General features: G+C 38.1%; 1 protein-coding gene across 15 annotated transcripts in view; it reads right to left on the reverse strand.

The window, feature by feature from the left end:
• Positions 1 to 16,272, reverse strand: part of TENM2 (teneurin transmembrane protein 2) — an 883,055-nt gene that overhangs the window by 473,801 nt on the left and 392,982 nt on the right. For all 15 annotated transcript variants that reach the window (XM_071443114.1, XM_071443122.1, XM_071443121.1 and 12 more), the window contains one exon: positions 11,818 to 12,108. In XM_071443114.1, coding sequence (XP_071299215.1) covers positions 11,818 to 12,043 — 226 coding nt within the window. In that variant the 5' untranslated portion in view covers positions 12,044 to 12,108. The remainder of the gene's footprint in view (positions 1 to 11,817; positions 12,109 to 16,272) is intronic.

The raw sequence follows: 16,272 nt of genomic DNA on the forward strand, positions 1-16,272 counted from the left end.
ATAGATTTTAATTCCTGTTTTGAAAACAGTACCATAAACGTGTCCAGGAGCTTAATTTATTTAATCATTTGTGGAAATTTACTGTGCATTTCTGTAACAGCATTTTTTGATATGCAACCATAAGTCCTCTCTTGAAGCACATTATTCCCATCACCTGAGGAGGATCTAAGGTAAATCTCTATCAGTTTGAGCCATTTATTTGTTTGCAGATCCCTGCTGCAAACACAAGTAAACAAGCCTTACCCATGCCTGATAAACACACTAAGAAATGTATTTTCTTGACTATCTGAAATGGTCACTCCCTCTTTTGATCTGAATAGAAGGGCTGCCCAGAGGGTTCCCTTCCATGGAAATTTCCAGGGCTAGGCTGGATGGAGTCTGAGCTGCCTGCTCTGGTGGAAGGTGTCCCTGCCCATGGCAGGGGCTTGGAATGAGATGGTTTGGATGTTCCCTCCAACCCAAACCCCTCTATCAACTTCAACTTATCCATTTCACTGCTTCAACTATAGCTTAAACAATGAGGATAAAGAAACCATGATGCTGGGATAATTAAAATAATTTAAATTAAATTAAAATTAAGTTAAAATTCAAAACAATGATATAATAAGAAATATCATAAATTTCAGGGAAAAAATTGAATCTGAATTAAAACCCTATTCCCCACTACTCCACAGCTGAGCAAATGGATACTTTAGATTCAATAAATGAATCAGTACAACTAAACAATAAAACACTTATATATTTGTATATTTTAGAGCACGATGTTACATCTGTAAAAAATGTAAAAAAATTACCTAATAATTTCAGGTTTCTTTATTCCATCAAGTCACTCTACTTATTCCAAGTTCTTTCTTTGCCTTCTTATTCTACAGATCATCATCAAGTCTTAAAATGCCAAAGTTTTTGGGTTTTTTTAATAAATAACACACCTGTATGGTTAAGAGGATAAGTTGCCACACTTGTGAAATATTTTTTGAGATACACTTCCTTAAACTGAATACTAAGATTCTCAGGAGTAAAAGAGATACTGGAGAAAAACGAGATAAATTCTATTCCATTATGCTTTTGCAAGCTGTAGACATAAGGAGAAAAGAGAGAGACCAACAAAAAATTCATTCTAAAACAATACTTCAGAGGAATTTTGTTGACAAGGACTGTTCTGCTCATGCAGTGATGGCCACAAAAAACATCACACAGCAAACCCCATGTGGGATAGACACACTGGGATCAAGGTGTAATATTGTTATGCTGTCAAAAAAATGAAGGAAGAAGATGAATTTAAGAGACTGAAATTAAGATGGAGGAGTCTGTCACGCAATAACAGCCTATAAGAGTTACAAACCCAACATATAAACATAAAAAAGCAAAGCTGACATATTTGATAACCACAAAGGCAGCTTATCCCAAATATGCTCTCAATTACAGTCATTCTGCATTACACAAAATGTAAAAACAAGTCGAGGGAGGTGCAGCATCACAACACCACCTCACTTTTTCTGTTTTTTACACTGTCAGCCTCCTGCCTGGGCAAACAGGAAGGTTTTTTGCTTCTCTTCTCTGTGGGAAGGCAGTTTGGCCTCTTCCAGCACGCACACCTCTCCCCCTGCCCCTCGCAGGAACGTGGAACAGCATGTTCCAATGTGGAACGTGGCACAGCAGCAGCTCCTCGTGCCCTGAGCATCACCAGGGAAGCCCAGGGTTTCCTTTGAGGGTGAATTCCACACATGCAGCTGAGCCCCAGCTCTGTGAGCAGCTCCCCAAACCAAGCAGCTGTGGGCAGTGGCATTTTTCAACCACACCTTGGGATGTCAAACCAGCCCCTCTCATTTGCCTGCTCCGTGGCAGCTGCCCCAAACTGCCCCAGCACAGGAACAAAAGCTTCATTAGGCTTTGGTAATAGGAAAAACAAGCACAAAGGTTCATTTTACCCCAGAAATGGTAAAGAAACGGGCAAACACGGATGAGAGATTGTTGCACTGAGTCAACAAGAGAGACTCACATAACTCAAGTACTGAAGACATCTAAACCCACAATCTGTTGTGTACACAGTGATTTCAGAGAGCAAATAACATTTCAGTTTTCTGTGCTGTGTTCTGGTTGAATTGTCCACATTTGAGCAATCCTAAATACAAGTGCAGGATTTTAGTCCACATATAATACTAGGTAATATATATTTCCAAGTACCTCAAATTTAATGTTCTTGCTTCTAATTAGACTTCTGCTGGATCTGTAGGCAGTCTTATAAACCACTTTAGCCTTAATTTTTCATTATGAAAATTCTAAGTATTCATTAACTTTGGAAGACATGGCATTACAGCTGTGATATATCATTCCTCATATTATTAACAATCTACTTTATAAATTCAGTGCTTGAAGCACATACTGGTAATAATGCCTTACAAGTTTTATTCTTGTAAGAATTTAGAAACAAATTTAACAGGAGCCCACACACTTGGTTGCCTAGTCATACACAAAATTTTATTTGCTGTAATTACTTTAATGTTAGTGTCAAAATATATCTGCAGCAAGTTTAGCAGACACACTAGAAACTAAACCCCAACCCCCCAAAAAGAGAAACTATGTGACTAATACTTCTCTTTCCACCTCTCTCTTTGGTAAAATAACTTAAGCAAGAATAAAGTACAAATTATCACTTTTTGTGTAGTAAACTTTTAGCATATTGAAAATAATTCTAGTCAAAGGTAATGCTTTCCCCACAGAGACTAAGTACCATTTTAGCTTTTCTTCAATATCATTCAAATGCCTATCTCAGGAATAGAAAAACTTCAAAGGAAAATCAGATATTGCTATGAAATCAAATTGACTGCCATCTATAAAAAGTTTTTTTGGTACTCTAACTACATAATGTAAAAAATTATTATTGTATTTATAATATTTACTACATCATTGTAAACTGCCTACCTTAAAACACAGTACTCTACTGGAAGTAATTTTTAAAAGTGAATATAAAATTCTAGACCAGCTACACAGAGTAGCCATTTGCTTGAAGGAATAACATTTATGCAATTTGGTTTACATGATGGTCTTTTTTTTTTTAATTATCTAACATTGCTTCTGGTCTTAGTAGCAAAACCTAAAATACTGATAATTTTTACTTCAGTATTTAAACAAATGGAGTTGATTAATGTATTTGAGAAGACAAAGTTGTACTGAACTGAGTCATCTGCAACTGAGCCTTTACCATTTCATATAATCAAATATGATTATGAATATCAATTTCATATTCAAAATTTCCACTTGTTACCACAGACAGCTTGCTCTCTTCTAGGTAAAACTGACCATGGGCCATTCTGTGGTTTTCACATGGAATAGTGGAAAAAAAATACAGCTGATATTAGCCAGCTGCTCAAATTTCCTTAGCATTAGACATTTCTTTATATTCTACAAGTGCTGGTGGAACTGCAAAATAAAACCCCTCAGCTGCAGTGCTTGGTGCCATCCCCTTGTAAAAGAAAATTTCTAGAAGGTTTAGGAGGCACATGACTTTGGAAAAACATGCCAAGAGAAGAAACACAGCAAACAGCAAGCACCAAGAGTCCCAAGTTGGGAGTGGATAAATTGGGCAACAAGGAAAGAAGGAATATGAGAGTGAGGACGCGTTGCTAAAAGATGTCCAACAATGCCAGGAGTGGCAGGGCATACCTGGGCTCAGAACATGGATAAAGGAGCAATCCTAGGAATAAAACAGAGAGACATTGGCAAGTTCTTCCAAACAAATTGGTTTTTTGAGGTGAGGAAGGATCTTGCAAGGCAATCAACACAAGACCAAGACTCAACATTCAAAATTACACTGGACAAACTACACTGGAGGGACATTTCAGCACTGATGATCAAACTGCTCCTCTCTTGCAATCCTCTTCAAACAACTGTGTTACTTTGTGAGAGTAGTGATTGTCATGAGGAACACCCTTGACTGTGTAAGGAAAACAGAGTCCAGCAGCATCATCAAAAGCAATTGTAGCTACACACAAGCAAGAAAACAGAACTGCCTTCACTGCTCTGTCAAGAACAGTTTCAGGTATTAAATTCAGTTTGTAACATCCAGGTTTTGACCAAAGTTTAGGGGAAAAAAAAAATAGGTCTTAACTACTGTATTTTCCATAACATTTCTTTAGGTGAGTGATTTATTCCTCCATTTTCTGGACTTGCTCAAATTCAGCTAAAATAAGATCTCTTTACTTTTCACTGCATTACGAAGAAACAGCCAACTGGTTTTTTTGAGCTTTCTGCATCCATTTTAACAAGGTTCTACCACACACAAAAACATCTGAGCCTCACTCCACCTCCCATATTAGCAGCAGCATTCCTCAGAGAGGCTTTTCTCCAAGCAGTTTTAAAAATATATCTTTTCATTCTGAATAAAACAGGATGTAGAGAGGGCCACCAGTGGAGAAGCAGGAATCACAAACCCATAACCCAACAATTCTAAGGAACTGTGAGCAAGTAATTACAAATAAAACTGCTTACATTCATGCAACTTGTTTGGCAACAGCAGCATAGCATAAGGAAAGCTGCTACAATTCATAACAGCATCTTGTAATAAAACAGCTTTATGCATCCCTCTCAAACTGTTTAGTGCTCAAATCTCATCAGATGGCTGAGTAAGCATTACACTTTGGGACAGTAAATCTCTGTTTCCAATATGGTCTGCATTCACAGACACGTACTTTTGCACTCACTCCAGTCACTTCCAGCTCAGCACTCACATGGAAAAAAAAAGAAAGGCAAAAAGGCAATACATAAAGACATCTGTATGCAATTGTGTCTAATCAGCTATCCAGACTCTGAAACCATTTTGGAACCTCAAAAGGAAGTGACTGCTACCAGCAAAAGCTAATTTGAAGTTGGATTTACGAACATGAAATAGTGTCAAAAAATCACCTTTATACAAGTCACTGTCTCTTCAGCCTGTCTTTATCCACATCACTGGGGTATACAGAGGGCATTGCTATGGTATATTTCAGTTCCCTCAGAGACAAACTAAAAGGTAGGAAAGGGTTTAGAAACCACCACAAAGTCAAAATTCATGACAGAAGATAACATTATACAGGCAGATGCTTGAAAAGCTCTGCTTAGATTGACAGACAGCTCACAGAACACAACTGAATGAACTGCAGCATCTAATTAAATCTGTACAGAAAAACACTGGGTACTGTGGGTTTCCAATAACACAGAAAAGAGCATCACCAGACCTAATGGCTAAAACTGAAGCCACTTTCCAAAACCCAGAGAGAAGCTGGCATCTGTTTTTACCATGGAGGCTGAGCTCCCACAGTCACTGCCCATCAATGGAAATCATGGATTTTCATGATCTACTTCTGCTTCATGGTCTACTGATGTTACCAGAACTTCAGAATGTGCTTAATTCAAGGAAAGAATACTGGGATCAACATAGAAATAATCTGATGAAAGTTAATGAGCAACCCAAAAGCAGGCCAAGGAAGGTAATTTCAGATCCTCTGACCTGGAACTCTGAATCCAGAGACAAATAATACAAAACAAACAGGACAAATGCTGGGCCCTGCTTACCCAATTATACTTGCTTATCATTTTGTTTTTCTACTGATTTATAGGCTTTAAATGAATTGGTCATCAGCACTCAACTCCAAAACCTCCATGGTTCTCTAAGGAAGACAATGAGCTTTGGGTGGTATTTTCATTTGTTTGAAACTTTCCTTATGTTTTTCTTACTGAGTGAAGTGTGTGCATTTGGGCCCAGCCACAATATTTTAAAAGCTTCTAGAAATCACATAATGCATTGGAGGTGTTAAGAGAACAAACAGGGAGGACAGAGGAAATATAAACAGAGCAGTCATCACTACAGATGAAACAGCTGTCCACTGAATTGAGAATTTAGTCCCCAGTAGCAAGACATTTCAAAACAACATGGGGGACAACAATAAAGCAGAAAAGACAATTACAGAGTAAACAAAAATACGCCTAAAACCTGGTCCCAATGCATTTGAGCTGAAAACTGACTCGTGCATTGGAGCAGGGAATACCCTCTGGTGCTTAACCCATCTTCCACACACTCCACTAAATTACAAATATCTATAAACAAAATCCTTTCCTTTTCTTTTCTGAAGATGCAGACCTTAAACACATGTGGCATTGGAGAGTTCATCAATGTAAAATCCAAAATAAATGCTGTTGCATGTTAAATATTTGCTGAACTCCATTTTATTTAAATAGTTCTTTTTTCCTATATTAGAAGAAAAGAGAAGGAGAAGGAAAATGGCCTAATTGCTCTTTACCAGAAAAAAAGCTTTAGAGGGATTCTCAAGTTCACAGAAACAAAATTATATTCACTAAAGCAAATTCAGGACTACATGTAAAAACTCATTTTCTGGAACCCACCTAGGATACAGAGACGCCCAATTCAAATCCAGATCAAATGTAAAAGCTTCCCAAATCTGACATTTCAATGTTACTAAGTGTATTAGAAAAAAATCTAAGTCTCTCCATCAGTTTGAGAACACTCACAAGTAATTAGCCTCCCTTCCAAACACATCTTGCTGAAAACCAGATGCTAAAAAATAGCAATTGAACTTTGGAAGACAAGACACAGAAGGTGGAACAAATTTGCAAGATTTCCTAAATGTGAGCTGTTTTCATTATTAGAATGAATCAAAAATCGTTTTCATTTAAAGTATCTTTTTTTAAAAACTAAAACTATTATTTCATCTCCATGGAGTACATTATCTCCCTTTAGAGTAGATTTTAGTATGAGACAGAGCATCCACAGATGTGTGTAAACAAAGTTCTTAGAAAAGTGTGTGCTCACGTGTGTATGAGAAAATGGAGAAGGGTTTATAGGATCAAAAATGATTATTTTCAGTATCCAAAGTCTTAGAATTCTATTACATAGCAGAGTAAAGGGATGAGGGGGAAAAAAAATACACCAAGGAAAGGTTTTGTTCAACACCCAGTCAGACCCCAGCACTACAAGATGAACAACCATGGCTTTCATTGAAGCACAAGATCTTTTATTTAGTAGAAATTTGAAACTATGAAGTATAGAAAGCATATTTCCTATTAATTTTGAAGTTTTTCTGAGAAGGTATTTTGCATGCAAATGGTTACTAAACATATTTTAGAGCAGACCTGAAGTTTGTTTTTTTTTCTTTTATTCAGTGTGTGCTTACTACACATTGATAACATCCAGTTTTTAGAAGCTTTCCTTTTATACGTGGTTTATACAATGTGCATGTAACTTTGCAAATGGTTTTAAAAAATAGAACCTCATTTAACTTAATCATCACCTAACAAGGAGTCCAGTAGAGAAACAGCAAAAATAGAAGTTCTTTTTGAAAGCTATACATAGGAGCAAAAAAGAGGAAAAAAGGAGCATAAGTCTATATAAATTTATATTCTTGCATCAGAAATCCCTGCATTCTGAGTCTCTAATTTAAACTGTAAACAAATGCTGATTTTTAATAATGATCAGTTGTGGGAAACTGCTGAGAATAAAAAGTTATTCCCTGAGAGAAACTTTGTGTACAGAGAATTCTCGCATTATGTCTAGCTGTTGTTTATTCCACAAATACATATTAATATTGGAACAGTACTGGGTTTTCCAGCACTGGTGTTATTAATTATTACTGGAGTTCCCATCAGGGCTGCTCAACTTGTCCAGCAGGTGAGAGGAGATGAAGATGAGCCCTTGCTCAGCCCAGGTCAGACTCTGACTCCCAGGGTCAGCCCAGCAGGTCTGAGCACCCCAGCACAGGACTCACAATGGATGAAGATAAAAAATGGTGAAACGCCAAGAAAATAGGAAGGGGAATGTAAGGCAAGTGAAAAGGGAGAGATTATCACAACTGATTTCAACTAGCACTGGTGAACCAGAGAGCTTGCTGCTCAGAAGGAAAAGAAATCAAAAGAAAACAAAGACACAAACGAAACTAAACCCCCAAACATTACAGAGCAAAACAACAACAAAAACAACCAAAATACCAAGAGAAAACAATTTGCGCATATTTAAAAGAAAGCACCCCAAAGACAGAAGGTCAATTCCATGATGTCTCCCTGAAAATCCACTTCTAAATACATTTTCTTCTAGATGTTATTGTGACTCAGATCTTATATACACAAAGTTTTGGTTTAATTCCTGTCTATTGCTATTACAGCTCAAAAGGACACTTGACTGATATTCGAGTATAAATCAGAGGAGGAATGTTAGGTTTGGGTTTGAGTTCCTTACCTTCTCCTTTCTTAAAAGCATACTGACAGAAGGCTGCTCTAAAGGTTTCTACTTTCATTTATTTGCTAGTTTAGCAATGCTGCTACATTGCTCCATTATTAACAACTTCAGTACAGATGAAAGCACAGATGAAAAGTGCTTTTGGGTTTTTAAATCACTTAATAAAACCTTATCATGATTTGGGGAGGGAGAGGGTAAGGGAGGGAGGTGTTATTCAGCATCGTTCCTTTATTAAATAAGGTACACAAATTATATTTTTTTATTTCTCAATAAGTCCATGCATTCTAGACAGGAGAAATGGAAGAGAGTTCTGTCCCCCTAATACATATTTTACACTGGGATGGTGTTTCTCTCAGGTCACCATTAAGACCAAAGTAAGCCCTGATTCAGGAGAAGTGGAGGTTCCACATGCACTGGCTAGGAGAGGAGAGCTCTCTTGAGGCCTTTTCCCACACAAGCCACCCTGATTCCATGTCAGAGAATCTGCCACCTTGCCTCCACCCCAAATTTCCTTTGATTATGTAACTGCACAGATATAATGAAAATCAGCAGATTGCAGAATGCCACTCAAAAACCTTGCATGACAAAGGAAAGCTATGAATGTGCTCTCAATCTAGGCAGAAATTTTATTTAATGTATTTAATCCAAATCTATCAAAACATTTCATTTTCAAAAGGTCACAGGTCCTGGAGAAGAAGTATTAAAACTGTAATTGCCAAAGCTCAGTTGGATTTGGAAGAGATACATTAATTTTAACAGAAGAGTTGAGGATGACTCAGGTTTGATGACAAGATGATCAAAGATCTCATCTTTGTGCTATTGGGAGTATGAGCAGTGAGACAAAGTCTGGTCAGCCCAAGCACCTGTTAGAGCAGCTGTGGCCTCTAAGTAGCAGCCATCAGTCACTGTGAACAGGTAAAACCTTCCTTCAAGTCTGAACAACCTTCATATCTCTCAGGAAAATACTAAAACAAGCCAGCAAGAACTGTTTCAGACTTCTGAGCTCTGAATGTAGTTTTTGTTATTAGCATTTCGCTGACAAACCATGATAAACAAAAAGTGAATGAATGCAACTTTATTTTAACTGATTTTCCAAACCCAGTAATGTATAAGAAGCAGATCAAAACAGCTGTGAATAGTTTCAGTGCCATGGTCAAACCAAATATTTTGCAGTAAGTCAAATGTATTTAGCTTTTCTAATAGAAGAGACAAAATACTGAGGAAAATATCTGCAATTCCTTAAAAACATTCAAGCTTTTTTTCTAATAGAAGAACAAAAAAAACTCTAAAGACTATTTTAATGATGTTTATTTCCCACAGAATTTAATCCCATCATAACACCCACTCAAAGTTAGAATAAATTTAAATGTATAAATTCCTAGATGTCTCCAGCTGGAAACTGGATACACAAGATGTAATGAACAGAACTACCACATATGAACCACATTTTTATCCATCTAATGTTAATATAGAAAGTGAGAATAGCAACCAAATCCTAATCTAGATCTGTCACATTTTCTCGAATTTCATGCCAGTAAAAAGTGTTCAATCAGAAAGATATCCAGCTTTCAAATACAAAGAATCATCACACAGACTTTTTTCTAAAAAATTGCTTTCTAAACTTAACAAAAGCAGGAAAATAAGGAGTTGCTGCTCATTATCTAACAAAAAAATTACTTTGGCTCTCTAAAATAAACACTATTTATTTAGACACAACAACACAAACTAGTTGGGGGAAAAGATAACAATAATAAAAAAAAAATCTGAGTGTTTCCATTCAGTTACCAACAATTTGCATTACCCTTTGTAAAGAGGGCAGAGAAGAACACATTAAGAGCAGGGGGAGGATGAACAGTTATCAAATCAGTAATCAAGAGAAAAAGACCATTATGAAATGCTGAATAATGACCTGCAAACTAAAATGAGGCACTTGAGCTGAAGCATCAATCATCCTGATAGGGAAAAGTAATATTTAGATGACTCCTGTACAGTAAAGTAGAACAAACTGCAGTGAAAATGGCTCCAGCAGCTCAGAGGTTCGAGGTGCACTTTGATGCTTCATCTTAGGTAAACATCTCGAAGCAAAGAAAGACCCTCCAAGAACAGAGATTACCCCAGAAATCAGAACTGGGTGTTTGACAGACCAAGCACAACGCAAACACTCCCACATGTCTGCAGACAAACGTGAGAGAAACAAGGGATTGGACAAGGGCTTAATTATCAACACTAATTATTAGATAGCTTGATTGAAAGGGGAAGACAGACACCAACTGCTGTCAGAGTGTTTGAAACAAGATGAGTGACATGATGCCAGCTATAAGAAATGACCTTCCACGGCAGGATTTCCACAAGTGTGGTAACTTCCCATCCCTTGAGCCACAACATTAGAAATGTGCAGCAGAGAACTATCACAGGCTCTTAACAAGCACATCTACAAACCAGAAAAGTTCCTGCATTTAACTTATGGTACTCTTAAATGATGTACCTGATGGTTTACCTTCCACTGAGAGGGCACAAAACCCATACATTTATCCCTCAAGCCTGCCTGTACCTTAGCTGGTATGAACCACATCTGGTTCTTCAACGGACACTAAACCAAGGCTTGTAATTCAAATGCCATATCTAATCATTGACTGAATGCCAATTTAACCTGGCTATTTGAGCAAGTAAACCACATGACTAAACACAGTTCCTCTGAAGCAACATTCTCGAATGGCTTCAGCACAGAGGCTTACAAGTTCTTGAGACAAGAAAATACCCAAATGACAATAAAACTATGTGAGTACAGTGCACATTAACAGGTTTTCAGGTAAAAACATTTACATTTTTAATTCATTAATCCATTGGACTTAGCAAGGACCATTTTATAAAATAAGAGATTAATTCCCCTAGCTTACAAGTTCATACAGGCAGGTTATTTAAAATATTAGTTGTAGGCTGCAATACTCAATTACAGCCCATTACGAAAGGAATTAGATGGGTTTCCTCCTTTTAGTTTTTATGAGGTCAAGGGTGAGCAATATGTGTGAGCAGTGACAAAATGAAGTCAGAGGAACCACCACTCCCATTCCCACAGCTCCGTTACCCAGCATTCAGGAACAGGAAAGGATTTCCAAGGCACCTGATGAATAATGAATGTATATTGGCCATATGGGTTTTTACCATAACAGCGTTTTAGTTGTCTTTTCAATACAGAATCTGGGTTAAAGAGAGACACATTTAGGTAAAAATACCATTATCATTTCCAAAATTAACCTAGGAAGCAGGATACCCAAGCTAGGCCACTGGCTAACCCCAATATCTGTGAAAAGACATCCTCTGGTTAAGGGTCATGGCAGTTGTGTCTATCAGATGTTTTGATCAGTCAATCTCAGTTTGCTCATTTACAAATTGTGGATTTCAAAAGTACCAGAATTCTGAGAAAAGAAAGAACTTTCTAATTTAGCACAAAGCAGTGGAAATAATGCTAAGATAATATCCATTCTCCTAGAGCTCTTTCATAAAACTCCTGGTAGCACCGAGACGCTTTTACAAGGAACAGCCTGCGCGCTGAGAAGCCCCGTAACAGGAAGCAGTCCTGACTGCAAACATACCTTGTCTTGGAAACTCATCCGACTCCCTGTGCACCAGGTCAGACACTCGATTGCCATAGTGCATCCTGCTGTCATGGTCGTAGGCCTTGAGGGTCTCACTGGAGCTGTAGGATTTCTGGGTGGGCACCCTGCAGTCCTCGCTGTCCAGCGAGGAGCTGGTGTAGCGGCACTGCTTCCCGCAGCGGCCCCGCGTCAGCGAGCGGTGCCGCCTGTCCTTGATGTCCATCCTGCTGAGCCAGGCACGGCGCTGCCAGGAGAGCCACTCTTCTCTTTGGGGTCAGTCACTGCCACCTAGCAACATGAAAGGATGAGAAAGGAGTAAGTAATGCTGCCAGGATGTTTCGTTGTGTTCTACTTTCCCTGGCTTGTCCTTGAAGAGCAATGCAGCACAGATCGAGAAGAAAGGGAAGGCCCACATCATGCATCCTCTAAAAAACTGAAATAATTGACCAGAATGGGTGGAAAGAAAAAAATTAAATGCTGTAAGATAATTGCATTCTATCTAAATTATTTATCAAAGAGTTTAAAAAACAATGACATAACAATAACACTGTCATCTTTGGATTTTTGAATGAACTCTGGTAACAACACAGAACTGACAGAGCAATATTTATTTCTGTTATGCAACAGAAGAAAAGTAGACTCAAACCAGCTTTAATTATTTCCATTCTTCCTGCAGGAAGGCCTGCAATTAAGACTGAAGCATGCAGGAGAGTTCCAAAGAGGAGACCATTCCCATTCAGTGTTCATGCACCACACAGCTGTACATTATCCTTTAACAACATGTTCACAAGCAGCAGCAGCTGATTTTATGGCCCCTGGTTAATATTAATCCAAGGCCCCGCTCTGAAGGTGGACGAGGTCTCTCCAGAGGTCCATCCCAGCCCTGACATTCCTGTGTGGCTGTGAGTGTCTGAGCACACCTTGGGGCTTGGCTGCTCTTGTGCACCCAGAACGTGGGTGGATGAGCTTCTTCACCAACCCTCAAGCCGACCAGTTTATCCAACTCAGCACTTGGAGCTCTTGAAAACTGTCTAAATCTCCTCTTGTTCAATGGACCATAGAGTTTTTTACAGTGTGCTTAATTAGGACACCCTTACTGTGGCATATAGATTTTAATATATGCATCGTTAGCATACAAAAACTGCAAAATGAAAGCTACTGTAGAAAAGAAGAAATACAGTAAAAGCACAAACATCCTACCCACTGGGGTACTAATTATTTCCAGCTGGTATTAGTATGTATGTCTTTTTCTCATGGCATTCTATGCCTAGGTCTGTGCTAGTCCTGAGAAATCATCATGACAATTTTTTTTTGCTGGAAATGAAATATTCCCACATAAAAAACCCTCAGATTTGCTAATAAGCAAAAATTGGAACAAAACATCTTGCTTTTCTCTACATGGCTAAGAAGTTGAAGGATGCTTTGGGTGAATTTAGCTGGGACAGTTGAAGAGCTTTTCCTTGTCCCTGTCCCCTCTCAGTCCAGGTTCCCCTGCCAAACCCACCCAGCAGAATGGGCCCAGGCCAGAAGCTTGGCTGAAACCACCAAAGCACTTCAGCAGAGATTCCTTGTGCCACCTCTGCCACCAAGGGAGCAAACTGCAGCACAGGATGATAGAACATGCAGAAGGCAGCCAAGCCTTTCCTTGTGGCAGCTGTTGGCACCTGCAGGAGAAGAGGTCACAGCACTGGCACAAGCATTGGCTACATCATTGCTTTTTGAAACAGATTATGGGCCTAAGAGGGAACAAATGTACTTGGCCAGAGGAGCTGGTGACCTAGAGAAAAGGTTTCTTGCCTTCATTTAGATTTGACATTTAGCCTTGTTGTGGTTTTTGGTTTTTTGTTTTTTTTTTTTTTTTCTTTCTGTATTTTAAAGAAGTTAGGTAACCACGAGAAACAGCTGCTTTAAACCACCCACAGGTATTCTGCAATCTGTGAGGAATAAGAACTGTAAACATGCTTACTTTTTTCCTTCTTTTTCATTTATTTTTAACATTTCAGAGAGGAAAAAAAGTCACAAAACAACACCTACAGAAAAGCCAAAACAAAAGCAGAGACATTTGGCACTTGAAACCATTAAGGTTCATTTTATAACTTCAGATTAAAGAGAAAGAAAGATTCAATCTACATTCCTGCTTCTCAGCTCTCTGAGGATGTAGTGGCTGACTCCCCCATATCTGAATTTTTTAGTTCAACTGTTTGGTGCTGCAATACTGATTGAACTGGAAAGCATGTTAACTGCAAAGCATTTCAACACTGCTGGCATAAAGAGTTCCTTGAAGTTTCAGGAGATATATGATCATTTAGATTAACAATGATCCCATTTTAATACTCTCTCATCAAATCCAGATATGAATATATCACAATTATAAACACAGAAACAGACACAGACATACAGCATGGAGCAAAGCCTGCCTATTACTCTCTGGGAGCCCTCATGATGCTGTTCAACACAAAAGCCTGTCATTCCATATGAATTCTATATTGTCTGTCAGTTCAGATAAACAAACAGCTTTTTGTTTTTATGACTGCTAAACTTAAAGCTGTCTGGCCTGATTTCTATTGTTTCTGAAAGAACATTTAATTCCTTGTTACTGTAGTTAAAAGAAGGATTTACTCTGACTGAGATAAAACTTCTGAGTATTTCCAGGACATTAGCTTATGAAAGCATCTTCTCAGGAAGACAAGAGTTTTTGAAATTGTTCCCTCAATAACCATCATTTTTTAGAGTTTTGTGCAATTTCCCTACAAATACAAATGTAAAAGGAAATGGTAAGACAGTGTTCCACTTCTGAGCATGCCTGGAAATATTCCTTAGTCCTCTGTACATGCAGAATGTGAGGCACAATGTCTGTGCTACAGTAACTCCAACTGGCTAACACAAGAAAAGACAGACATGTCCCAAGATCTTTACTTTGATCTTTCATAAGGAAAAATCCTGTTAGAAGAATCAGACATCAGAATAACTTGGTGAATAACTTGATTTTATGACACCAGACTATTAAAAAAAATTAATGAACTTTACTAATTTTAGAAGGTCCTTCAAATGCTATAGATAAAATAACATTTTTATTGGAAGTTTAGATCAATGTCATTTTCATATTGATTAGAGTAGTTTTATTTTTTGTTTTCCTTATTATTCCATTACTTGAGGACAAATCCCAAGCATCCGAGACTAAATACATCTACCTGAACACAACAACATATTCTCAGGGATAATTCTCTCCTCACCTGTGCTTTGGGGATTTATTTGAAACTAAAGCAGCCAGGCAGAAACCAGTTCCAGAACACCACTCTCAAACCATTCTCAAAACTTAGACTACAGTATCACCATACATGGCTTAAAACACAATCAATTAAGTTGTGAAATACTCCTAGAAAAGCTAGTTCACTTTTTTTTTTGTTCTTATGTTAAATAGATTAAATACTGATTCAATTCAGTGCTAAACACCTTTGCTGTTAGACAGTGAAATATTTATGTACTGTATTCCTGGAAAGGTAAGGTGTGAGAGCTTTGCTTGGAGAATAATGGTGAGATGCAATTTGAGTTCAGAACTCCTGATACTCTTTGACTTGTGTGTCTCAAGGGCACTCTGTGAATGGTTTATTTTCAGTCATTGACCTAAATCATAACTGATTTAATAATTTCTTTTGTTTCAAAGGATTTAACTAATACAGCTCATCCTGACCCACTTACACTACAAAGCAGCACAATCACTAACAAGTGGCTTCAACTGTTTTTCTCTTCTAGCTTTGGTTTAATTATTTCAGAAACACAGAAGCTCTAACTTTCTCAGAAAGGTGTTTATTCAGAAAATATTTATTATTTATCATGTCCTGCTAAAGGGCTGGCCAAGTTTCACAGGAATAGTCTCAGCTGATCTGGACCAACCAGAGCAGTCAATCTGAAGCAATAAATAGCTCAGGCTGGACACAGATCCCATGTGCCCCAAGTTACACATGTGTAATACATTCTGACTCACAATTCATCCAATCTAAGATTTATTGTGGTTCTATAAAGCAACTGTGTACCTGCCCATGACTTTGGCAGGGGCAATGAGAGCATAATTTAAACTGTGGGCAGTGCAAGGGCATTAAAACACTGCACATCCTGCGGGGCCAACAGAGACAAGGGGGAACAAAGAGAGAGGACAAGAGGAGAAAAAGCTGAGGAGAAGAGAAATGAAAAATAGGTTTTTGTTTAGGGGCTTTAAAAAAACTGACCACTCCTCTTTGTGTTAGCACAGGCAAATCAATACAAGGCATGGAGGGAGGGCTCAAGATGAATTTTAATGGCTTAGAGAAGCTTATGCTAAAACTCTCTGTAAATTTAAAGTTGATTCATGCATTCATCTAACTCAAGTAAGGGCTTATTTGCTGCATTTTGTAATGATCCTGACATGATTACAATGTACAGGCCATTAGAACTGCCACTCACACCACACAGAGT

This window comes from Agelaius tricolor, unplaced genomic scaffold (genome assembly GCF_023055355.1).
Source record: "Agelaius tricolor isolate 1412-34295 unplaced genomic scaffold, bAgeTri1.0.p SCAF_18, whole genome shotgun sequence".
In the NCBI taxonomy this organism is placed as follows: Eukaryota; Metazoa; Chordata; class Aves; order Passeriformes; family Icteridae; genus Agelaius; species Agelaius tricolor.